General features: G+C 39.6%; 2 protein-coding genes and 1 pseudogene across 2 annotated transcripts in view; 2 read left to right on the plus strand and 1 right to left on the minus strand.

Moving 5' to 3' along the window:
- LOC129353795 (junctional adhesion molecule 2A-like) lies at positions 1-4,869 on the minus strand (annotated as a pseudogene).
- Positions 1-26,712, plus strand: part of LOC129353782 (gamma-glutamylaminecyclotransferase C-like) — an 86,215-nt gene that overhangs the window by 41,501 nt on the left and 18,002 nt on the right. The gene's annotated exons all lie outside the window — the stretch shown is intronic.
- On the plus strand, positions 2,900-24,938 carry LOC129353796 (uncharacterized). The gene is made up of 8 exons (XM_055023237.1): positions 2,900-3,005; positions 7,836-8,952; positions 10,403-10,750; positions 11,546-11,881; positions 12,764-13,065; positions 13,130-13,277; positions 13,857-14,177; positions 24,768-24,938. The coding sequence occupies exons 2-8, from the start codon at positions 8,919-8,921 to the stop codon at positions 24,929-24,931; spliced, it is 1,653 nt and encodes a 550-aa protein (XP_054879212.1). The 5' UTR covers positions 2,900-3,005; positions 7,836-8,918; the 3' UTR covers positions 24,932-24,938.

A 26,712-nucleotide genomic window follows, 5' to 3' on the forward strand; every position in this document is an offset into this window, starting at 1 on the left:
TCAGATTCTCTTCATCTTCAGACCAAAGACTTTCCAGATTCTCTGCAGCGACTCGTTGGGCTCCTGCAGACCTTCGTCTGTTCAGCAGTAAATCCACCAGCAGGACTCGGCTTCTCACAGACTCCAGCTTTATTTCTTCATCTTTACACAGAAATACTTTCTCTGGGCCTCCACCTCAGAGGGAACAATTAAAGCCCGACAAGCCGAGCAGAGTCACATTGATACAAACAGGAGAGTTTTCAGAGTCTTCAGCAGTGATGAAGGTAAGTTAGACTAATTAAAGCAGAGCTCTGCAGCCTGCAGCTCATTAGGACTAAAGATCACAAACTCAAGTTTAACAAAGAAAAAATACAAATTTAACGATTTTACACTTTTTAGTGAAAATCACTTTTCATTTTCACAACAAAATGACTTTAAAAGTGTTTAAGTAACAAAATGTGATAAAAATCAAAATCACATTTTGAGTATTTTTAACTTTAAACTTTTTCTACAATATTAGAATAAGATGCAAATAATTCAGTTACTATTTTAAATAAAAAAATTATTATTGCCTAAAATTTAATAACAAAATTCCTTCATTGAACACTTGATAATTTCTAGCAGTTTATCAATAGTGGAAAACTGATCTGTTGATTATTTTATTAACTAATCAATTAATAATTGGGTGTTAAGATATTTTTTTACCTGGCGAAGCTAAAAGTGACACATCAGGTTTTCTGGGTAGAAAATATTTATAAACAGGATTTTTAAATATTTAAAATATATAAAATAATTTTAATATAAAAATTAGGCAAGTGGTATTTATTGAGCTTATATTTTACTTATCAATCACCAAACTAATTGAGCCTTTTTTCTGTAATATTAGGAGTAAATTACAAACTAATTAATTTATTTTTTTGAACAATAAACACTTTGTTGCCTGAAATGTAATAATAGCATTTCTTTAATAAACTCTTGATAAATTGTAGCAAATAATTAATATTTCTAAAAACTCATGAGACTTCATAGAGTGCAGGACTGAGATGATTATTTCATTCAATTACTTAATTAGATGCAAAATTAATAAATTAGATAGTGAATAAGAGATTTTTATTTGCTTTACAGAATTTGTGAGATGTGAGGAAACATATCATCACATGGATCCTTTTTCCTCTCAGAGATCTTGTAGATCAAGGATTCTTTGCCTCAGAGTTACATTTTTCTTTCAAGCTGTTTTGAATATAATAACTAGGTTTGGGGGGCGTTAATATTTTAATCTATATCTGATATTCATGGACGGAAGTTGACGTCTTCTACAACAATAATGAGCAGTTCAGACTCAAAGTGAATCATTTCTAAGTACGTCTTTCTCAGCACCGGCTCCGTCTTCCGTGTCCAGGATCCACTGATTTGGAAGGACAATTATCAATATTTTAAAATACATGACAGCCAAGAGGAATCGTGTTGATAAAAGTCATCCTTTCATGTTTTGAAATTTTTTGGGGGGGGTTTGAATTCTGTTTCTGTAAACATATTTACGCACGAGAGGAAAGAGAGACAAATTTTCTGTAGATTTTTTGGTGGAAATGTTTTTAATCCTGCAGAAATTGAAGGGAGATTATCCCCATTTCTGAACTTAAACATGTGTTCTGAACTTTTAGATTTATTTTTCAAAAGAGTATTAAAATGGTAAAGCAGCAGTCACATTGAAACATTGAAGTATTATGGATATGATTTATGTTGTTCCTTTTAGTCTGCTTCCAGGAAGACGTCCTGCTACATTTGTATGTCTGCATGACTTGTAAGATTTGCTCCTTTTCTTTATGCTGAACAAAATGTGTTTATTTGTCAAGCTGAAACGTCTGAGGGGTTTTGTTTGAGTCCAGTGACCAAAATGGAACCGATAAGAACAGGAAGGCCCAACATTTTTGCAGGGGAAGTCAATTATCTCTGCAGGTTTTCCATGAAAACTAACTGGTAAGTTGTCAGTTTGAGATTTTCTTCCCTCTGTGTCCTTCCAGATGAGACGCAGCCGCGGGAAAACAAAAAGACCAATGTTCACGTCCTCTACGGAACCAGAGAGACGGGACTTTCAGACGGGGAAACAGCCGGAGACCATAACAGAACAGCCTTATCATGTGCTCGGCCTCGCACATTTTGGGCGCCAGGCAGCTGTAGCGACCGCTGTCCTCTTTGCTTTGAACTCCTGCGGAAAAGCAAAACTTCAACTGGGAATCCAGAAAATGAACCACCTGGCAAAATTAAATGTTACAATGGATTTTACACAAAGTCATGTTTGAATCACGTTTTTCTAGCATATTTTAGACCAAAAGTAGTAAAACAAAGTAAAGCGGCTGGTTCAGAATGCTGGCGCTCACATTCTCACTAAAACCAGAACCATGGAGCGGTTCTAAGGTAGAACACTTTCAAATACTCTTACCACTGAAATACATTAAAGACTTGTTGCGTCAACCTTCCAGACCACCCAGGTTGTGGTCTGCTCTGCATGCTGATAAGCAGCATTCAGTTTCTACTCACTGCTAACCTGGAACAAACTGTCAGAAGATGAAACCCTGAGTGAAAACTCATCTGCTTAGCCTGGTTTTAATGACGTAAAGCACTTCCAGCTGTCTCCTGTGTGTTATACAAATAAACCTGGCCTCAGTTTGAGATGATGAAAAAGAGGTTTTATATGGATGGTCTGAATTTGAAAACATTTAAAATCCTGCATATGATAAACTGTCTTTAACCTCAGTTTAGTAAGATAAACGCTTGAGCCGCCTTCTGTTTCTCCCCTCATCTGCATGCGGCCTCACCAGTATTCCCGTGTGGGAGTTGATTAGATGGGTCGCGTTGGCGTGACGAAGCTTGTTGGTTCACTTGTTGTCCTTGAACCAGGAGTGCGCGGCGGGCGGGACGCTCTGCTGGTCCCGACAGCGCAGCTGGACCGCCGAGCCCGTCACCACCGAGGCAGGGACTTCACATGTGGGAGTTTGCAGTGGCACTGGGTGACAAAGTAAGAAAGGGTGAGTCAGAACTTTGGTTTGTCCAAAAACAAAAAACAAAAATCAGTTTATGTTTGTTCCTTACCCAAGACGTTGAGGGTCACATTGGTCTCGCCCAGGCTGACCGTGTCCAGGGACGCGCTGATCTCGCAGCGGTGCTCTCTGGCGTCCTCCTGGGTCACTCTGTGCAGGGTCACTCTCTGCTGGGTCACTCTGTGCAGGTCACTCTGTGCAGGGTCATCGTCGTCCCGACCATGGTTGCTCGGCCTTCGAAGGGACCTGGGAGGAATGTTGGAAGGTCTTGAAAGCTGAGAACATTGCAGAAGAAAGACTTTGCAATTTTTAATTTTTTTCCCCCACAGTAGCAAATTCAGCTGCAGTCAACTTTACTCAGAGCTGGTTTTAAGTCAAAACAAGTGAAGTGATATTGAACTGAAGGGATGTTTTCTCAGTTGTAGAGGTTCTGAAACAGAACAGAACGGAGGATTTGGTCCAATTTGCAGAAAAGTTGGGTATGATGAGTGGATTTGCATCAATGATACCAACTTAACTTGCCAGTTTCATAGTGTTAGCATTCAGAGCTGAAGCTCAAATAAACATGCTTCTTAATGAAGCAAGAGCCACAACTGGCTAATGAAGTGGAGGAGGTGGCAATAGGTCAAAGACAATCATTAACAGGATCTGCCTGCTGAGAGCTTGTGTTCATTACAATTCAGACTTAAAGATGGAAGGTTAACCTTCCACCACACCACTGACCTTCATCAGTAGTTGATGATTAAATCAGCTTATCTGATGTATGAGTGGGACGCAGCTGGGATTAAAACGAACCTCTGAAGCTTCCTTCAAAGTAGACGAAGGAGACATCTTTTGTCTTCTTCTTCCACTTGATGCGCGGGTTCGGGTCTCTTTCTGTGTGGAAGAGGCACAACAGCTCTGCATCTGAAAGGTGGGAGAGCGGGACCAATCAGGGGCCTCCATTTTAATGGCCTGGTCTATTTATATCTGCCCGCTTTACTGTCGTGCAGAAAGTGGACAGAGGTCATAAGGTTCATTATGAGAAGGATTGTGACAGGAAAACATGTTTATATTTGTTTGTGCCATTGTCACTGAAGGCCTCTCTACATCGGTAGAGATATTTTCAGAGCAACAGTTTCCTGAACTAAAACAAGACATGAAATTTCAACAATGTTAGACAATCTGAAACACTAAAGTGACCAAAAACTGAACTCTGACTGGCCTAACATCAGTTTGAACTCGATGGGATGACTGTTAATAGTGTTAAATGTTTTCCACTGGTGGTCACTGGTGAATCATGCATATTTGATTACAGGTGCAGGGCTGGAATCCTGCTGATTCTTAAAAAGTGGTGAAACTGTGATTTCACTAAAGTACAATATCATGTGTGCAGAATTATAAAACAGTAATTAGTAATTTTACCCTGGTGAGTAACAGAGGCTTTTTCCGACCATTGTTCTTTCAAATGACAAATCTAAATTTATAAATAAGCAAGAGGCCTTTATTCAGTAGATCAGTTTCCTGTTAGTCTATGACTTCCTGACCTGCCTCCACTGTTGCACCGCTATACGACCAGAGCCCAAGAGGGCTTCCCACTACGCTCGTAACTTAGTTGCAAAGTAGTTCTGTTTAGCCGCCTCAAGTTAAAGCTTGTCGGACCGAGGGGGAAAGAGACCATCTAGGGAACGATGCACAAAATTTGGAGCCAGGCCGATGAGTTGCTCTACATTTCTGAAAGACGTTCACAGGCTTTAAGATTCAACTGGCAGATCAAGTTTTTGACTGTGTACACTGGAACGGCAGCCGTTATCCGCTGTTTTATTACACTCTTCCTACCTTTTGGCTCAACTTTCCCTGCTTTCTTCAGCATCGCCTCTCTGTATGCAAACAGAGAACAGAACAGAAAGAAAGGGACTGGGATCTCGCAGGTTCAAGTCCTGGGAGCAGGAAGTTGTCCTGACAACTTTATTGATATGAAGCAACAAGGTTATTCAATTTTTAAGCTTCCCTTTAGGTTTTTGATCGTCTTCAAAGACAAAAGTAGACAGCTTTCAGTTTGGTTGGCCCAGACAATAAAGTGCTGTGGGTTGAAATGGCAGTTTGGGAAATCTTCAACTACAGTCTGTGTAAAAATGTGTTATAGCAAGGAGTAGAAATATTGCCAGAGGAGCAATAGATAAATTTAACCTCCTATCTCAAGCTATCCCTTTACTTTCCAGGATTTGAACCCTTGTCCTTGAATTGTAATGCCTTCACCTGTAGACCACACAATCTTACCCAATTTGAGAAACATATGTTGATGCTCAAGGCATGAATTTAAAATTTCACATGGAAGACTGACTTTATAGAAGTTGGAGGAGCAAGGTTGGCTTGTGGTTGAGTGGCTCACTGCATATAGACTGGGTTTCGGTTCCGATGGGTCTGAGTACAAGACCTGCTTGTGGTGTGGAACACAGTCTGTATCCAGAGTGACAGCTAGAGTTTTAAAGTTTAACATGGAAGACTGACTTTGAGGTACTTGTAGAAGTTCGAGCAAATCAAAGGGTCGGTGCTTGGTTGGTGCACTGCATAAAGACATGGCTTGTGGTTCTGATGGGTCTGAGTTCAAGACCTGCTTGAGGAATGTGTGAAGCACATGTCAGGGAGGCTTTTTAAATGGGAAGATTCAATAGGGGGAGAGAGAAAAAAAAAGCAGCAAATTAAATTTCACTCATCTGAAACTGAAATGATTATCAATTCATAAAAGTATTTTAATAACAATTAACAACCGATCTCTGATCCGGTTCTCTCTCTGACCCGGTTCTCTCTCTGACCCGGTTCTCTCTCTTATCCGGTTCTCTCTCTGATCCGGTTCTCTCTCTGACCCGGTTCTCTCTCTGACCCGGTTCTCTCTGACTCTCTTGTGTTCATGAAATCAGTTCCTACATTCAGAGACTCAAACTGAAATGTTCTTTAGTGAAGAAGAAACTTCATCTGGTTCTGATGTTGAAGCTGCAGCTTTAATCCGTCTCAGGATTCGGATCAGAATCCAGTTCATATCACCGATCAGCATCACTGTGGCTCCAGAACCAGGCCTATCTCTACCTACAGGCCGGAGGAGGCCAAGAGGTCAGAGGGCAGAACCAGAACTGGACCCGGTGCCACCATGTTGAAGTGTTAACCAGGTGCATTCTGGGAGTTGAGACGGATCAGATGGTAAAGCTGAAAGGCGGATCAGGGCGGCTGTTAAATCCAGCTCTGTTCATTTCAGGTCGACTCTCTGAACTTGTGCTTTTGTCTTGTTGCTGCAGGTTGTTTGTTGTTGACGTCAATGATTCGTTCTGGGAATCTGGAAAAACAGATTTCATGATCACTTTCTGGAAAGAACCCATAAAACCCTCTGGTAATTTTGTTGAGCAACCAGCATTTCACACCATGAAGAACTCTTAGAGGTGATGATCTCAATAATCTGATTCAACAACTTCAGTAAGATTTTCACTGCTTTCATTTGCAGAGCAGGAACAGAACCGAGTCAGAAACCTAGAAAAACAGAAAAAAAAAAACACAAATTGCAAAAATGACCCAGTTATCTTCCCCTCAAACTGAGGCTGAGTGAACTTTTTAAAAGTAACAAATGAGCAGAAGACAGAAAGAGAGGTTCATTCCACATGGAAAGCCCTTTCCTGGGCCAATTCATGCTAAAAATCCACATGTTGCCCCAAAAATCTCATGAAAAATATTTCAACTTGTTCCTGACAAAACACCGTGTTTTTCTGGGAGTCGGGAACACCGCGCTGTTCGCTGGCAGTAACTCTGATAATACCTGGCATGATATAATTATTTTAGAACCAAAAACAACTTTGATAAAATTATTTAACAAAAAAAAATTGTATATAACACAAAAACATCCAAAACAAAAGGAAAAGGCCATTTCACATTTAAAGATGATTTTTACATATATATCTTAAATATTCCTCCTTAACTAATAATAATAATAATAACAATAATAATAATAATAATAATAATACACGTATAGTATAACAAATTGGTATAAATATCTTTAACAACAGGATATTTTTACTAAATTGTGAAAAAGCAAACCATAGTAAAAATACAAATGAAAAAAAAAAAGATTAGAAACTGAAAAAGTTTTGAAATTTTTGCCATTTAGGAAAATGTTAAACTTTAAAAAATGTTGTGAACTATGTTTCAGATTCTTTATTGTTATTGTTATTATTATTATTTTTTTACTTTTAAATGAACTTTCTGGCCATAATTTAGCATCAGAGCTAAAAGGATAATTAAATGTGTAGCAGCTGAATGTTGTTAGCTATGCTAATGCTAATTAATGTCTATGGTGACCTTTGACCTTCCTGCCAGGGTTCTTGAATTATTCTGAAATGTTTGTAATTTATTAATCATTTGTTTTTATTTAGAAAAGTAAACAAAAACTATTTTAAACAGGATCAGGAACTGAAGTCGGTCATGTAGTGAAAGACGACTGGATGGATCCGACTGACTGAAACTTTAACAACAAACATCCACAAGTTACTGGATGATAAAAACTATTTCCTCCTTTCTGGGTCTTTTTCTTCTGCCCAGATCATCAACAAATGATTAATATCTGGATCAATACAGTGGAGATGCAGAGGAGATAATAATGTTCCTGTAAAGCTGATCACAGTCAAAAGACGTTTTTACACCAATTTTGAATCTTTGGAGGGAAACAAAACAAACTGACGGCTTTAAAACTTTTACACAGTAATGTTTCATTTTTAGATGTTGTTCATTATTATTTTACCTTTAATCTTCTCCTAATCTGCACTAATGAAACCGTTTCCTCTGTTTGCTTCTCAGGTTATAAATGAATGTTCAAACTGATTGAACTGGTGGATGAAGAACTGGAGGTTGCAGAGCTGACAGGCTGGAAAACCATCGATCTGTCCTGATCAGAACCAGAACCAGAACCAGGCACCAACAGAGAGCAAATCAATCTCTAAAATGTCACATTTTAAGCTTTATCAGAAGCAGTTTGTTAGAAAATGCAGCACAGACATTAAATTAAAATATTGTAGAGTTAAAAGTGAGGCCGTCTGTGTGACAGATGAACCTCGACCCAAACTGAGGAAGGAGGAAACATTCCTGCACAGCAGAGACAGAAACTGATAAACATCTTCCAGTGAACGGCTGCAGCAAGTTAAAACCTGTTTGTAACTCTGCAGGTTTTTAACTGTCGTTGGAAACGTTTGAGACAAACTATTTGAACATCTTAAAGCCTCCAGGCTAAAAGAGACAAAGGTTAAAGAAGTTTATGTTCAGTAGTGAAGGAGGATCAGGTGAGTTAGTAACACGACTGGGATGAAGTTAGTTTTGTTCTGTGGCCTGTAAAGAACCGAGACGTAAACGCCTCACTACGTCTGACCCAGTGATGTTGGTTCTGAAGCTTTATTGGCCAATAGAGGAGCTGAAGGCAGATGGACTCGGTTTCATCCATCAGGTTTGCTAAATGTTTCCCAGGCTGGATGTAACTCTGGTTCTGATCCGTTTGGATCACATTATGGCTTGTAACGCCTGATCATTTTCAGCAGCGTGTTTTTATAAAACCAAATCTCATTATTTCTCAGGGTTCTGGTCGGTCCTGAAACTGGTAAACGGACCTGGAGGATCACAGAGACAGAAATGATTGAACTCCAACAAAACTGAAGAAACTGAAGCTCCTGACCTTCAACCTACTCACAGCTCCATGGCTGAATGAGGAAACTGAAGGTCCCGCCTTTCCTCAGAACTGGATCAGAACCGGTTCAGCAGCGTCTGAATCAGCCAATCAGCAGTGGAGTTTCTTCCTGCGTGTCTCTGCTGGTTCCAGTAGAAACGATGATCTGGTGTCAGAGGTGATCTGCTGCTGGGATCCGATGGACGACTCTCTGTTCTGAGAGGAAGATGATCATGATGATGATGATGATCCTCCTGCTCGGTAAGATCACCTTCCTCTATCTGCTCCTCATCCTCTCCAGTCTCTGTAAGCTGCTGATCAGACTCAGAGCTTCTTGGTTCTGGTCCATTCTTCTCTATAACCGACCCTTGGTGACCTCAGCTGGTTGATGGTTCTGGTTCCAGCGACTCGTCTCTCACCAGTCCTCCCAGTAGATCTCACTGGTTTATTGTTCCTGGTTGGATTCTGGTCTCTTCCATCCAACCTGTGGCTCCACTTTGCTGTTTCCTGTCTGGATCTAATTTCTCTGGTTTGGGTTCAGCAGCTGATCTGGTTCTGATATTTTCTATCAGGTTGTAGTTCTGTCAGCATCAGAACCACTGAGACCCATACAGACCAGTAATCTGGACTTTAGCTCCCAGAAACATTAACCTCAGAAACCAGTGATGAATGTTTGCAGATGTTGAAGGTTCTGGTTTTCCTTCAAGTCTTCAATTTTTCACATAAATGTTCATTTGAATCCAAGATGGCCGCCTGGTGGTTGTAGTTTGTAGTTTATTTCTCCTGAATTCACCTCAGTCTCAGGTTGGTGGTCATAATGTTCTGCTGCTGATGCATGATGGTGGTCTGACCATTAAAGGAGAATCAGGTTCTGGTGGGTTCTGGTTTACTGGTTTACTGGTTTCATAAAAACAAATCTGATCTATTGATGATATTCAGAATGAAATTATGAGTTTTTGTATCAAACAGCAATTCTTTAGTCAGTCGGAAAATTGCAACATACTGAGCCAACATGTTCAACTAATCCTGGATCCTTTAACAAACATCTGGACTGTATTTATGACTAGAATTAAATTTTTAGACATCTGTGTTAAGATTGTAGTTGTGTATAAATCCTTTTGAGACGACGGCTCACAATGAGGTTCTATTGAAGTAATAAAAATATGTAGAATATACAGAAATGTCCAAATTGTTGTTTGATCAACAAAGACGCATCAGTTTCACAGCAGAAAGTGACTGAAAGTTACTGGAAGGTTTTACATTTTATAACTATAAAGAATCAGAACCAGAAATCCCAGAAAAATAAAGTTTGAAGAATTTTAGTTTTTTATAAAGTCACAGAAACAAAATCTGCTCCAACAATCACCAAGATACTAAAACTAAAATCTTTATCATCAAATCTGTACAAGAGATAAAACAACCTGAAAACTGACAGCAGGATTTCTGCTAATAACCACAAACAGCAACTCTGAAAAAACACATTCATGCTTTTTGAGTTTCATCTGTTTCAATCTTTCAGGTTTTACATTTTTAAGTTATTTTAATGCAGTTTTATCAGTTTTATGACTTATTGCTTAATGTGAGTTACATGTTACATGATCAGATAAGAGTTCAGTATCACTGAGATGTTTAGCAGACAGACTGAAATCTTTCATCATTAGTGAATAACTGATCATTATTTCTACACTGAACCTTCGTCTTGTGTCCTCAGTTTCCCAGCATGCTCTGGGTGGAGTGGTGGAGGTGAATCAGGGGGCGGAGTCTGTCCTGCTGCCCTGCATTTACTTTGGTTTTACACCTGATGAGCCGTTACTCATCTGGACTCGCAGTTATCTCAGTCCGAACTCCGTTCACCTACGGAGAGAAAACGGAGACGATCTTAAAAACCAGAACCAGCGTTTCAGAAACCGGACCTCCATGAATCCTGACGCTCTGGATTCTGGAGACTTCAGCCTGACTCTGAGGAAACCTCAGCAGTCTGATGGAGGAAACTACACCTGCAGCATCTTTGATGGAAGAGAAGAACTGAACCTGAAACAGATTCACCTGAAGGTCAAAGGTCAGATAAACAAACAGGACTCCCTATTTTAAAGTTCTATAAATGAATGAATTTGTTGAAATGAGAAAATTAATAATTGTTCATAGTTCCTGAAACCATGGAGACCATTCCCATAATAACTCATTATAACCAAGAAATGGATGAATAGATTATTTCTATAATTAAATTATTAATACAATAATCTCTATAATCTGAGTTACTATGGAAACAGATTTATAACCTAGAACTCTGCTGTTAATTCATAACAAAATGGAAATGCTTTCATTAATATTTCATGTTTCTTTAAGTCTCCATAATTGACTTCAGTCACTATTTTAGTCTTTAACAGTAAAGCAGTCGACTCTTTAATGACAGCAGCTTTATTCATGTAAATAACAATATAAAATGAATTAGATAAATATTCAGCATCATTCTATAACTTCTTAAAAATACTTTATATTTATTCAGATTATAAAACATGATTTATCACCTTTTTCACTTTTCACAATATTATTTATGTTCTGATGATCAACTGTATAAACTGAACATTTACAGGATGAATTTCCAGGAATATTTAGTATTTGTGTTTCTCGTCTTCAGCCTCCACAGAACAAACAGGTTATAGATCTGCTATGTATTGATCAAACCCTCTGATGGATCAATAACTGTAACATGAACCACTGATGGATTCAAGTTTCTGATTTTATGTTGATCATTAAATGATTTTTCTCCCTGCAGACAGAAACTGAATGACGACATGAAAGCAGAAAATGATCCAAACTGTTTCTGATCATTTTGTTCTTTATTTCCTCTCAGCTGATCAGCAGGAGGTCGAGGTCACTGAAGGGTCAGATTCTGTCGTTCTGCCCTGCAGAATATTATCCCAGCTTCCTGAGGACACATCAGTGGAGTGGACCCGTTCAGAACCTCGTTCCATGTTCATTCATGTGTTTCCTAACACAAGTAAACACTACGCCCAGCAGGACAGATCTTACAGCTGCCGTACAGAGATGAAGAAAGATTTCCTGAGGACCGGAGACGTCAGCCTGACCCTCATGTATCCCACACACAGAGACGATGGACGCTACGTCTGCACCGTCTACAGAGGCCAGGACGTCCTGAGACACACAGTGGTTCTGAAATATTTCAAAGGTCAGTCCAGGGCATCAGCTCAGAGGTCAGAGCTGCTGATAAAGGTCAAAGGTCAGATAAACAAGCAGCACAATCATAACACAAACTATGAACTTTATTCATAAAATAAAGTTCTAATCTATAAATGAATTTGATGAAATGAGAAAATTAATAATTGTTCATAGTTCCTGTAACCATGGAGACCATCCCCATAATAACTCATTATAACCAAGAAATGGATGAAAAGATTATTTCTATAATTAAATTATTAATACAATAATTTCTATAATCTGAGTTACTAATGAAACAGATTTATAACCTAGAACTCTGCTGTTAATTCATAACAAAATGGAAATGCTTTCATTAATATTTCATGTTTCTTTAAGTCTCCATAATTGACTTCAGTCACTATTTTAGTCTTTAACAGTAAAGCAGTCGACTCTTTAATGACAGCAGCTTTATTCATGTAAATAACAATATAAATAAAATATAAAATGAATTAGATAAATATTCAGCATCATTTTATGACTTCTTAAAAAGATTTTATATTTATTAAGATTATAAAACATGATTTATCACCTCTTTCACTTTTCACACTATTATTTATGTTCTGATGATCAACTGGATAAACTGAACATTTACAGGATGAATTTCCAGGAATATTTAGTATTTGTGTTTTTCGTCTTCAGCCTCCACAGAACAAACAGGTTATAGATCTGCTATGTATTGATCAAACCCTCTGATGGATCAATAACTGTAACATGAACCACTGATGGATTCAAGTTTCTGATTTTATGTTGATCATTAAATGATTTTCTCCCTGCAGACAGAAACTGAATGACGACATAAAACCAGAAAATGATCCAAATGTTTCTGCTCATTTTGTTCTTTATTTCCTCTCAGTTGATCAGCAGGAGGTCAAGGTCACTGAAGGGTCAGATTCTGTCGTTCTGCCCTGCACAACATCATCCCAGCTTCCTGAGGACACATCAGTGGAGTGGACCCGTTCAGAACCAGAATTTATGATGGTTCACTCAAGCAGCAACCAAAGAAACCAGGACAAACTTTACCGCCACCGAACAGAGATGAAGAAAGATTTTCTGAGGACCGGAGACGTCAGCCTGACCCTGAGGAATCCCAGAGACGGAGACGATGGACGCTACGTCTGCACCGTCTACAGAGGCCAGGACGTCCTGAGACACACGGTGGTTCTGAAATATGTCAAGAAAGGTCAGAGCATCAGGTCAGAGCTGCTGATAAAGGTCAAAGGTCAGAGTGAGGTTACCATTTCTCTGTTTTTCCACAGAACACTTTCCATCTTGGGCCAAAGCTCTGCTGGTTCTGTTGGTTCTGTTGGTTCTGGTTCTCATCGTCTCTGCAGGCGCTTTATATCATTTTAAAGATCATTTCCTGCCAGGTGAGTCTGAATGTTTCTGACACAGAATGCCGTGAGACATCATGTGACCTGTCCTAAATGTCAAAGGTCAACTCACTAAATGGCTGCGTCTTCTCCTCAGTTCAGATCTTTCTGTTCATTCAAGCTCAGATCAAATGCAGCGTAGTTAGAAACATCATGAACAGAACCAGAACCAGCAGCTGCTGCCTCTACAGTCTATTAGATATAAAGGATCTCAGTGTTTCTGCTGCTTTTCAGTTTTCTAGACGTTTCCTCCAGATTTATGGTGCATAGAAGCTGAATGCTGTTTCTCCATGATTGGTTCTGGTTCTGGGTGTAGAGCAGAACCAGAAACTACAATTCAGTTCTGCCTTCAGAACAGTTACATCCCCCCAAACTGTCTTAGAGATGAAACTCTGCTGTCGGACTTTTCTCTCTGACTTGAACGTCTCAGTTATAAGGAAACATTTTCTCTAGAAATACCTTCATGGTTTTTGACCTGATGGGTCCATCCTGGTCCAGGAGGAACTCTGTCTGTCTTTCTGTCTCTCTCTCTCTTTTTCTCTTTCTCTCTCTCATCTTGTCCTCTGTGTCTCTCAGCTCTGCAGGTGAAGGTGGATTCAGGGGTTAAATCTGTCCTGCTGCCCTGCAGAACCAACATTTACCTGCCTGGAGATGCTAGAGTGGAGTGGAAGAATGGAGAGAACAAGACGGTCCATGTGTATCCAAACGGTTCTGATGATCCTGAAGAACAGAACCTGACCAGCAGAACCAGGATGGGTGACGACCCACTGAAGACTAAAGACCTCAGTCTGACTCTGGACCGCCCCTCAGTGGCAGACAGCGGGATCTACACCTGCAGAGTCTCCATCAGGAAACGAGTCATTCTGGTGATGAAACGGGTTCATCTCCAGGTCAAAGGTCAGTGGTGTAAATACTGGATTTTTTTTCAGTCGGATGATTGGTGGTGATCAATAGTGATAATTGGCTGATTAGAAGGTCAAAGGTTAATGTGATGTAATGAGTGAGGAAGAAGAGGAACCAGATCAGGAGGTTCAGGATGATAAGGGACCAGAATCCTGAAGAAGCAGCTGGAGACTTTGACTAGGACAGTGTCCCCTGCTGGAGACAGCAGTTACTGCTCAGAACCACCAGACGGGTCAGAACCATCAGAACTGAAGTTCCTGCAGCCTGGAAGCAGCAAACATGTTGTGAATGAGGATGCATGTGGACTGGGATTTTATTTTATTTAAAAAAAGATTTTCCAACGTTTTGAAATCGAATCTGTTTAGTTTTCTTGATAAAATTCACACGGACCAGATGAGACTGGAGAGCAAAGAGGTTGTAAAGAAAGGTGGAAGAGGTTTGGATGGATGGTATTGTGGTTGTTTAGTATCTGAGGGTCCAGAGTCTTGGCAGTATCGTCCTCTGGCAGGAATCTCTGCTCCTCCTGGACGACATCAGCTGCTTTTCCTCTGACTGAACATTTGAATGTCGACATGTTGGAAAAAGTTTTCCAAAAAACAACAAATTGTCATTTTGTTAGGTTTTGGAAAGGGCTGCACAGAGGGCAGTTGGTAGCACTGTTGCCTTGCAGCAAGAAGGTCTTGGGTTCGATTCCTGATCCGGGGTCTCTCTGCACGGAGTTTGCATGTTCTCCCTGTGCATGATGGGTTCTCTCCAGGTGTCATGTTGGATTTTAGTTTTTTCACACACATGTAGGCTTCAAACAACAAGCCATGAAAATAGAAGTTCAAAAGATTTATTATACAGTCTTTTTGTAAGGATGGTGAGTCCGGGTTGCCCTCTGAGCTGGAAAACGGAGGGTCGGTTCGGGTGCTGCTCGGAGAGGGGAGAGGTTTAGAAAGGAGAAGGACGACGGGATCGTGGCAGAGGAGGGAGCGAGAAGGCTTACGGTTCGTCGGGGAAGGAGAGTTGCTGAGGGAGGTGGTAGGAATTGTTAGTGTGGAGGTTCCAGCAAGGTTTTAGGTTTTTAGGTGCCGAGGCGGCAGGCAGATGTTCCGGTCAATCTGTGGTCTGCTTGACAGTAGGGCAGGTGCAGTTCCTGGCAGAATTCAAACGAGACGTCATCAATCTGTGGAACACACACAACTTACTTAGTTCTTCTATGGACCCGAGACTTAACAAAACATTAGATTTGACTCCGACCAACAAGTGGGAGCATCGAGCGATGACTGGCTGCACCACCGCTCCTTAAGAATCCTGCCGCCCATTGTAGGAGATCCGCTTAAGGTGCGCTTCAGATGCACTCCACGAAGATCGTCTATTGCAAGAACACTCACACCAACTAAAATCCTAACACCGGGTTCTTCCCATAGTCCAGAAACATGACTGTCAGGTTAATTGGTCTCTCTAAATTTTCTCTAGGTGTGAGTGGATGCTTGTTTGTCCTGTTTGTCTCCGTATTGCTCTGCGACAGACTGGCGACCTGTCAAGGTGACCCCGCCTTGTTCCTCTTGTCCGAAACGTTGACTGGAGATGAATCAGCACCTCCTGACCATTAGGGACAAGGGTGTTAGAAAATGGATGGATGGTTTATGGAAGAGCAAAAGATCAGAGATTCTTTTGGCAGATTAATCTCAAACATTTATTAAAAAGAATCAAAACAAAAAGTGAAGTTGGTATTAATGTAGATAAATTCAGACAAGGCTCAACTATACTGACAATAAAACCTGTCAAGAGTTGTTAAACTTATGACAACATTCATATGTATCATGTATTTCATTGTTTAACAACTGAGATACTCATGTTGGTAGTGAAAAGCATAGAATATATTTGATGGGCTTTGATTAGGACAAGCTTTTTTTGAGAAATGAAAGACTTCCTTTCTGAGTTCTTTCTGTTTCTTATTTCAACTAAAAAAACTACAAAGCTGAAGCCCGTGGAGGTGCATACTGCATTATGTCAACATATATATGTTTAAAAATCTTAACTCTAAATGTGTGGTGGTGAACATCTGAATCAAACAGTTTAAAGCTGATAGGAGTTGACAAAAACATCTTGAGGTGAAATTAAGCAGTTTGAGTCCAATTTACACGTTGCTGAACCAGAGAATATGGATTTGTCTCCATCATGTGGCCAGATATGATCACTGCACTATGGAGGCTTGGTGATTCTCCTTTGGTCTATGGACTTTGAAATGTGCAAAAATTAAAGTTTTATTTGGTGTTATTCAAACAAAGAAGCTCAGATTCTTGGTAGACTTTGAAGAATTACTCAGACTGATGTGTTCAAGTATGAGAACAATTTAGATTCTATTTGAAACACAAACTTGTGAAAAAAAAGAGTGAGAAATCAGAAAATATGTCCATACATAGAATATGGAATATTCAGAACAATTAAAAGAAGAAATGCAGGGTTTATCACAACATTCATCAACATCATTGCATGTTTTCCTCCTGCATCAGTCGCTGTTGTGGATCAGCTGCAGATGAAGAAAACCATCAATCTGTCATCAACAGCTGTCAACATTCAGTTTCACCTCAAACAGCTGATTGTCTTAGTGAGGTTACTGCAGGTTCAGCTCAACAAGTTGCACTTTACCAAGATCTCTGCCTGCTGCAGCACAGCATCGTTCCCGGCGTCCATAGAGCGAATCTCTGGTGAACAAGAACCTCCAGACTCTGAGACGCCCTTCATAAGCCCAGCAGTACTCTGGGAAATCTCACCTCATGATGGAAACAACACATAAACTTTAACCTTTTCACACCATGAAGTTTCATGTATCAGCTTCCACTTCAACCATCTATGTGACCGTAGTTCTAAACTAGTCTGTGACTGGAAATATAAAAATGTCAAATTATATCACTGTAATTAGTAAATGCTAAATAATTCCCAGCACAATGAACCAAATGAATAAATTAATATATAGTAAAGATGTTTCACTAAACACCAGATAAAGATAATAATAAAATGAGAATATTTAATATTAATTAAGACAGTATTAATATCACTCAAATTGTAAAAAGATGCATCAGAGGCATATTCTAAAATGCAGTCCTGAAATAAAAAGATATAAAACCACAACAGTTAACAGAGTGTTTTTAGCACAAACCTATAATCTCCAGCAGAGACATACAGCATTAGAGGCAGATCCTGTATTCTGTCCTAAAAAGACATTTTGGATGGAAAATCTCAGACAAACTTCATAAAAGCAACAACATTTCACTCTTAGCAAACCCAAACTTTTTAAATCACCTTTTTAACAATTGACATTACATTTTTATGCAGCAGAAAAACAGTTCAAAGTATTTTAATGTTATAATCAGTACTGAGGGAGAGATAGCATTAGAACACGTCTGACCAGCAGCTTCTGTTGGGCTGCAGCAACGTCACTAAAACCTGCTTTGTGCAACATCAGTAAAAGAGCTTTCCTGTTGGCCTCAGAGCCTCATGAGGCGAGCATCACACTGGTTTTATTTTATTATGGTATTTTTCCTGTTACATGATCCATCAAACCATATCAAATGCTTTATCTACTTAGTCAGAGTTATTTTCCACAGCTGTGTGGATATCAGAAAAACTCGCTCCATGAAAACCAAAACCGTTTTTTTGGTGCTCATTAAAAACGCATCAGATTGTTGCCATGGTAAACAAACAATATATGAAGATTGTTTGTTGAACTTTTACAAAATAAACTTGCCAGCTCCTTAATCTTACATTTGAATGTTAAATAATTTAAAGTGCTTGAATTTCTGTATGCTGAAAACATTAAATGAAATTGAGCAGCATTGATAATCTCAATAAATAAATTCTATATCTATGGTCTATGTTAAAATGTTAAAATGTAACATTTATGGACCCTGAAGGCGTGGGTGTCTTATGGACTTAATTAGAATTTAACAGAAGTGCAAATAATTTATATTTATTTTAACTGAATTTTTTTCATTTGTTGTTTTTAAGACTTGATAGCTGTGGTTTTAAATAGCATTTCAAAGAATAAGAGCTTTGACTTCCAAAGGAGGAACAGCTTATCCTGCTCTCTTTCATCCTTTCTGATAACTCTGCCTGTGAATTATTTTTAAAGCGACAGTTTTTATAGCTATATTTACATTATTGACATCTTAACTGGATTACTCCAAACCTAAGGACTGGGGGATTTTCTTACTTTTATTTTTACCTTACTTTTCTTTACGTCCAAGTTAAACCAGGGCAAAATGCCTCCGCCCAACTCCAAGGACATGAGCAATATTTTACAACCACTTCAGTCTATAGAAATGAAGATTAAACTACTGGAGGTGAACTTTGAGATCAACGCTCCCTGTAGAAATGAAATAACTCTTCCTCAAATCAACGGAGAAGTCGTGCGCCCTGCACCGAGCAGCTCACCCTGGAACGCTCTGGGTGCCAAGCCAAAACGGGAGCGCACTGCGGATCCAATGAGACGACTATCAGGGAGACGAATCAGCGTGGCCGGCTCTGAGCCGAAACCCACCCTCAACTTCAACACCTGCTCCGCCAAAGAAAGACAAACAAGCAGTTACAACCAAAACGCCTCCACCGATCCCACGGACAAAGCAACCAGCAAGAGCCTCAAAACATTCTGACTCTGTGGGAATCCCACTGAAAAGCAGATTTTCTGCACTCCAGCCTGAGCCTCTGAGTGAAACTTCGCCTTCAAACATCAACAGTGAGGCAAGACCAACACATCCATCCCCCAAAACTCCAAAGGACAAAGCGACCACCAGGAAAACAAAAGGTGTCCCAAAAGTGCTTATTGTCTTCCGGACCAGAGTTTCTTGAATTTACAGATGGAATGAATCAACAGGTTTGCCTCGGCACGTCTCTCCTTAGTACTCACGTAGCAGACCTCACTACATTTAAGCCACCTGCCCCTGGCTTTCCAGAGGATCCATCACTCTGCGTTTCTGAGGTCTGAGGCCGGGGACCAGATATTATCTTTACACCCGTCTTCATCCAGAATGCATCTGGCCCCCGGGTTCTGCAGAACAGGACATTACCTGTCCGGATCACCAAAAGAAAATTTACAAAAAACACAAATACTAAATACAGCGGTCCTAATGCGAACCTCAGACTGATCTCCTGCCTAAAGGAACCTCAGACTGAAAATCTTTTGGCCTCCAAGCCACTTAAAGTAGCTCTTTTAAATATCAGATCACTCTGTGCTAAAGCTTCATTAATTAATGATTTCATCGCTGAGTATAATGTTGATGTTATGTTTCTGACAGAAACATGGTTGAATGACGATAATGACCAAATAGTACTAATTGAATCAGCGCCTCCTGACTACAATTTTTTAAATGAGAATAGAAAACATAAAAAGGAGGAGGCGTGGCTTCTATATTTAAGAAAACCATAAATTGTAGTAAAATGTCTTTGGGTCATTTCTTTTGAGTATCTTGGAATTCAGGTTAAAGGCTTCAAACGAACTTTGACACTAACTTTATACAAAACTCCAGCATATGTGGAAAATTTCTTTACTGACTTGAATGATCTTTTATCTCTCATATGCATTGATTATGATTGTTTAATAATTGTTGGTGATTTCAACATTCATGTGGACAAACCCGAAGACAGAGGGGCAGAAAAGCTCTCTGATATTTTAGAAAATTTTGGTTTAACACAACATGTCAAACAAGCAACACAGACTCAAGGACACATACTGGACCTGGTTATCAGTAAGGGTGTGAATATTTCCAACGTCTCTGTAACTGATGTCGCCCTGTTGGATCACTTTGCTGTTATCTTTGAAGGTTCTTTATTCTTTGACCCGCTTGGACAAACTGTCACAAAACGTTCTTTCACAGAAAACACAGCAGAAACATTTAATCAAATCTACTCTTCTTCCTCACCCTTAAGCTGTAATGCTGTAGATCAGTTGGTAGATGATTTTCAGTCTAAAGTTTCATATATCATTGATTCCATTGCTCCAACTAAAATAAAGGTTGTGTCTGGTACGAAAAAATCCATGGAGAAATGCACAATAGTTCGATCTGCAAGACAACTCTGCCGCAGGGCAGAACGACAATGGCGTAAAACTCAACTTCACGTTCATAATGACATCTATAAAGAAAGACTACGTAACTATCACTAAAACATGCAATGGAGGCTTTCTTTGCAGATGTGTTAAACAAAAACATCAATAATGCTCGTACTTTATTTGCAACAGTTGACAGGCTCACAAACCCTCCTATGACGTTTCCACCTGAACTCCAATCTAATGCTGCCTGCAACAAGTTTTCCAGCTTCTTTTCAGAAAAAATTCAAAAAATCAGAGGATTAATCTGCACATCAACTTCAAAGCCAGAACCATTGCTGTACCAAAACAAAACAAATACAGAAAAAATGACCCATTTTCAACTACTTAATTATAAAACCCTAGAAGAAATTATAAGTCAATTAAGTTCAAGCTCCTGCTGTCTGGTTGTCCTTCCCACACATTTCTTTAAGAAAGTCCTGCCTGTTATTGCTACTGATCTGATCCAAATCGTAAACTCATCGCTTACATCAGGTGTTTTCCCCAGGCTTTGAAAACAGCAGTCATCAAACCACTGTTAAAAAAGAACAACCTGGACAAATCACTTTTGCAGAATTACAGGCCGATCTCAAACCTCCCATTCATCAGCAAAGTTATTGAAAAAACTGTGTGTAAACAATTCAATAGTTTCCTCATGATGACCAACTGCTTTGACTCTTTACAATCTGGTTTTTGTGCTCACCACAGCACGAGACTGCCCTCGTAAAAGTATTCAATGATATTCATATAAATATGGACTGTGGCAGAACCACGGTGCTGGTTCTGTTGGACCTCAGTGTTGACCATGACATATTACTGAATCGACTGAAGAGTTGGTTGGACTCTCCGGTTCGGTGCTCGACTGGTTTGAATCCTACATAAAGAACAGGGATTTCTTTGTTTCAATTGGAAACTTCTCATCAAAGAGGTCAAAGGTCACATGTGGGGTACCCCAAGGTTCAATCCTAGGACCCCTCTTATTTAATATTTATATTCTCCCACTAGCTCAGGTCATAACAGGAAATAATATTAGCTACCATAACTATGATACTCAGCTCTACATTACGATGTCACCAGGTGACTCTGAACCCATCCAATCACTGAATAAATGTTTAGAACAGATAAATGTGTGGATGTGCCAAAACTTTCTCCAGCTGAACAAAAACAAACTGAAGTCATTATTTTTGGACCTAAAGAGGAACGATCTAAAGTCAATGCACAGCTTCAGTTATTACAACTAAAAACTAGCGATCAGGCCCGAAACCTGGGAGTAGTGATGGACTCGGACTTGAACCTTGCGAGCCACATAAAGACAATACAAAGTCAGCCTTCTATCACCTGAAGAACATCTCCAGGAATAGAGGACTAATCCTGGAGATTAGTCCTCTAATCTGAGACAGATCTAGTTTCTCTAGATCTGTCTCAGCCAGATCTAGAGAAACTCATCCATGCGTTTATCTTTAGTCGCATTGATTATTGTGACAGCGTCTTCACAGGCCTGTCCAATAAATCAATCAAACAGCTGCAGCTGATCCAGAAGCTGCTGCTCGCGTTCTCACTCAATCCAGGAAGATAGAGACATAACACCAGTTTTAAAGTCCCTACAGTGGCTCCCTGTAGCTCAAAGAAGAAATTTTAAAATACTGTTGTTAGTTTACAAATCACTGAATGGTTCAGCACCACAATACATCAAAGATCTGCTGTTGTTGTATCAACCTTCCAGACCTCTCAGGTCTTCTGGTTCTGGTCTGCTCTGCATCCCCAGAACCAGAACCAAGAGAGGAGAAGCAGCTTTCAGCATCTGTGCACCAAAAATTTGGAACAAACTTGCAGAAAGCTGTAAAACAGCAGAAACCCTGACTTCCTTTAAATTTCAACTAAAAACACACCTGTTTAGAATTGTATTTGAAATGTAATATGTAAGAATGTATCGTTTATTCTATGTTACATGACTTTGTGTTTTTGTGTTTATGATGTAAAGCACTTTGAAATGCCTTGCTGCTGAAATGTGCTGTACAAACAAAATTTGATTTGATGTCACTGGTGATGTTTTCCTTTAACATATAATTATTCATTAATATTCTTATATTTCCTGTCAACTTAACATCTTTTAAGTTGACAGGAAAACCTCCTCGGCGCCCCGACCGCCAGGCTGAGCAAGATTTCTGGGGGAAAAACTGGAAATAAAATGACCTGAGCTGCAAACTCCCTGCTGAACTTCTCAAACAGTAACAGGTCAGAAGTGACATAAAAGGTACTATTAGTTAAACTCAGCTATGTTTTATAACAATCACTGTGAAACTCAGGGTTTCTATGTCTCAATAGAAAGTGACATTAAGGAGTTAACCAGACTTTTAATGTTCTGTCGACATGTTTCTCAAATTGATTCCCAAATAACTTTTAGTTGAACACAAAACCACCCGGCTCTTTGGTCAAAGCATCATGTTCTGCTAATTCTGCAGACACTTCATAGTCAGATAGATAGATAGATAGATAGATAGATAGATAGATAGATAGATAGATATAGATAGATAGATAGATAGATAGATAGATAGATAGATAGATAGATAGATAGATAGATAGATAGATAGATAGATAGATAGATAGATAGATAGATAGATAGATAGATAGATAGATAGATAGATAGAGATAGATAGATAGATAGATAGATAGATAGATAGATAGATAGATAGATAGATAGATAGATAGATAGATAGATAGATAGATAGATAGATAGATAGATAGATAGATAGATAGATAGATAGATAGATAGATTGATTCCAGTTCACTCAGTGGGGCTGCATCCTGAAGGTTTTGGTGGTTGACAAAAGAAGACTACAGACTTTGTAGACTGATGGGACCCTAAGCGAAATTTGGTTTTGGGGCCTTTTGTTTCTGCTAACAATGTGGATCGGCTGCAATCAAGAATGAATATTAGAATATTAGATCATTCGCACACCTGCTATAAACGTATTGCATCTCTGATGGTGATGTTTGCATATATCCTATGCATGTATAATATAGCATACATTTATCGGCCACTTGATTTCTGGGTGCCAGTTTCCTTAATTTTGGGGGATCGTGATCTGCTAATACTTAGTCCATCTTATGACCTGATCTTATTTTTGTCAGCAAAGGTTTAAAAATCAGCCTCTGTCCTCTTTTGCTCTGCAGTGAGACGTTTAACCAACAGACCAGCCCACAAGGTCATGTCTGAATGTTTACAGTTAACAATATTCACCTCACTGTTGCCAACTCACCAACTTTCTTCATATATTTAGCAAAATTTCAGACAGGAAAAAAAATGGAACTGGCCGAATTCAAAATCGGCAGGTCAGGTTTTTTTAAGATCGGTAATCGGCCAGAAAACTGTAATTGGTGCAGCTCAACATACATACAGTATTTATGACATTCTATGATTAAATTAATTTATCTTAAGCATAACTCCAAATGCTAAAGAATTTAATTTACCCAGGTGAGTCTTTCTCTCCTGAGAATGTGGACCGGTACCAGTACCGGGTTGATTCTGAGCCTTCAAATGATTTGAACAGAAGTTTCACAAACTTAGAAGTTGATGTAAAATAATGTTTGTTTTAGTCACAAAATAATCAGCAGCAAACAACAAATCACCAACTGCTGCTTAGAGCGGCTCATTGATATATTAATGCAGCAGCCATGAAGCCTGATGGAAAACATTTTGCTAGACAATCTCAAACATTGAGAAGTTTTAATTATTCTTATCAAACATACCATGGGTTTTGAAGCCAAAAACCTCAGAAATATTCAGAGCCAAGCAGGAGAATCAACTCATTTCAAGTTGAAACTCAACTTTATACAACAGCCAAACAACCATAAATGTTTGGCTGTTGAACTGAATCATTCAAAGTCGCTATAAAGCTAATTTCCTTCACAAATCTCTTTTATCAACATGACATTACCAAGACATTAAAACAAACCTTATCTTGTTTTTTTCTATTATTCCTCTTTTCTTTCTCCCTGAATGATAAGTCCTTTTTTGAGACATTGTTTTGCCAACTTATCTTCTGACTGGAGCTTTGGACATTTAGATTCTCTCTGCACATTGCAGCTCATGTTACTGTTGAACTGTGGGGTTCCTATTGAGGCACCAGGGGGCCCCACAAGCTTTTTTCTTTTTCTTTTTGTCCATATGATAATGATTTCTGCATACATTATCAAATATATTGTAAAAACAAATCACTTCATGATGACATTGTGTGTTTTTGTTATTGTGATGACATATAAATCGTTATTAAAATAAAATCAGCTCCACTGAGGGGCCCCTTGGTGGCCCTGGGGCCCAAAGTAGCTGCTTAGTTTGGTTATACCTTGGGCCGGACCTGAGACTGACGTTGGAATAACTTTCATTGAGTTTTCTCAAATTATTGAATTATGTTTCCTTCATAAAAGTTTATGAAGAAGAACCAAACTGTCCACTTTATCAGTCCGGTTGCTTGTTAGAATATTGCAAATTGTTTTTATTTTGTTTGTTTCAGATATTGTTGGTCAGTATCAGCCTGACCTTAAAGAGTCTCTGAAGATGAAGATCCAAAGTCTCTCTGAAGGCGTCGCTGAACTTGGAAATAAAACCGATCTGAACCAGATCTACACTGAGCTCTACATCACAGAGGGGTCAACTAGAGAGGTCAACCAGGAATGAGGTCAGACGCATTGAAAGAGCATCCAGGAAACAAGAAACAGTCAGAAGAGAAGACATCTTTAAAGTCCCACCTGGAAGAGATCAACCAATCAGAACAGTGATGACCATGGGCGTGGCTGGCATTGGGAAAACACTGTTAACACAGAAGTTCACTCTGGACTGGGATGAAGGCAAAACCAACCAGAACATTGATTTCATATTTCTATTCACCTTCAGAGAACTGAATTTACTGAGAGAGAAAAAGTTCAGCTTATTAGAACTGATTCATAAATTATTTTCTAAAACCAAAGGAATCAGAAACTTTGAATCGTTCCAGGTTCTGTTCATCTTTGATGGTCTGGATGAAAGTCGATTTAATCTGGATTTCAACAACAATCTGATCCTGACTGATGTTACAGAGTCCAGCTCAGTGGATGTTCTGCTGACAAACCTCATCAGGAGGAAACTGCTTCCCTCTGCTCTCCTCTGGATAACCACACGACCTGCAGCAGCCAATCAGATCCCTGCTCAGTGTGTTGACATGGTAACAGAGGTCAGAGGGTTCACTGACCCCCAGAAGGAGGAATACTTCAGGAAGAGATTCAGAGATGATGAAGAGAAGGCCAGCAGGATCATCTCCCACATCCAGAAATCCAAAAGTCTCCACATCATGTGTCACATCCCCGTCTTCTGCTGGATCACTGCTAAAGTTCTGGAGGATGTGATGAAGACCAGAGAGAGAGAAAACTACCCAAGACTCTGACTGAGATGTACATAGAGTTCCTGCTGGTTCAACTCAAAATCAAGGAGGAAAAGTATGATGGAGGAAAAAAGACCAAATCTATCTGGATCCAGAGAACAGGAAGCTGATTGAGTCTCTAGGAAAACTGGCTTTTGATCAGCTGCTGAAGGGAAACCTGATCTTCTATGACAAAGATCTCACACAGTGCGGCATCAACATCCAAGATGCTGCGTTGTTCTCAGGAGTTTTTCACTGAGATGTTTAAAAGAGAGAGGGACATGCGACGTCTCCGTCTACTCCTTTGTTCATCTGAGCATCCAGGAGTTTCTGGCTGCAGTCTACATGCTCCACTGCTTCACCAGCAGGAAGTCAGAGGAGATCAAGACGTTCCTGGGAGACGAATACAGAGAAACATCTCTAGATGAGTTCATGAAGAAAGTCATGGAGAAATCCCTCAGCAGTCAAAATGGCCACCTGGACCTGTTTGTCCGCTTCCTTCATGGTCTCACTGTGGAGTCCAACCAGAGAGTCTTAGAAGATCTACTGGGTCAGACAGAGACCAGTCCAGAAACCATCCAGAGAATCATCACCAACCTGAAGGAGATGAACTCTGATAAAATTTCTCCTGACAGAAGCATCAACATCTTCTACTGTCTGCTGGAGATGAACGACGTCTCATTTTATCAGGAGATCCAACAGCTGCTGGATTCAGGGAAGGAGCTCTCAGAGTCTGACTGTTCAGCTCTGGCCTTCATGCTGCAGATGTCAGAGGTTCTGGATGAGTTGGACCTGGAGAAGTACAAACACATCAGAATCTGGACGACTGAGACTGGTTCCAGCTGTGAGGAACTGCAGAAAGGCTCGGTGAGTCCAGATGTTTTCATTGTGTGATGCTGATTCAGCTCTATTGTCCTCCTGTTTCTTCTTCTGTCTTCAAGTTGATTCTGGATGTTTTTGCTCTTTATCTACTTCCTTCATCCTCTGGATTATTTCAGCCAATCAAACATCTAAACATTCAGCTCATCCAGGACAGATGCAGCTTCTGGATTTTACACATTTT

This window comes from Poeciliopsis prolifica, unplaced genomic scaffold (genome assembly GCF_027474105.1).
Source record: "Poeciliopsis prolifica strain line A6 unplaced genomic scaffold, Auburn_PproV2 SCAFFOLD097, whole genome shotgun sequence".
In the NCBI taxonomy this organism is placed as follows: domain Eukaryota; kingdom Metazoa; phylum Chordata; class Actinopteri; order Cyprinodontiformes; family Poeciliidae; genus Poeciliopsis; species Poeciliopsis prolifica.

Excerpts from the sequence above, each read along its gene's own strand:
- LOC129353796 (XM_055023237.1), top strand. The coding sequence starts at position 8,919 with ATGATCATGATGATGATGATGATCCTCCTGCTCG. Across the intron at positions 10,751-11,545 it reads GATTCACCTGAAGGTCAAAG|CTGATCAGCAGGAGGTCGAG; the intron begins GTCAGATAAACA and ends ATTTCCTCTCAG. Across the intron at positions 11,882-12,763 it reads GGTTCTGAAATATTTCAAAG|TTGATCAGCAGGAGGTCAAG; the intron begins GTCAGTCCAGGG and ends ATTTCCTCTCAG.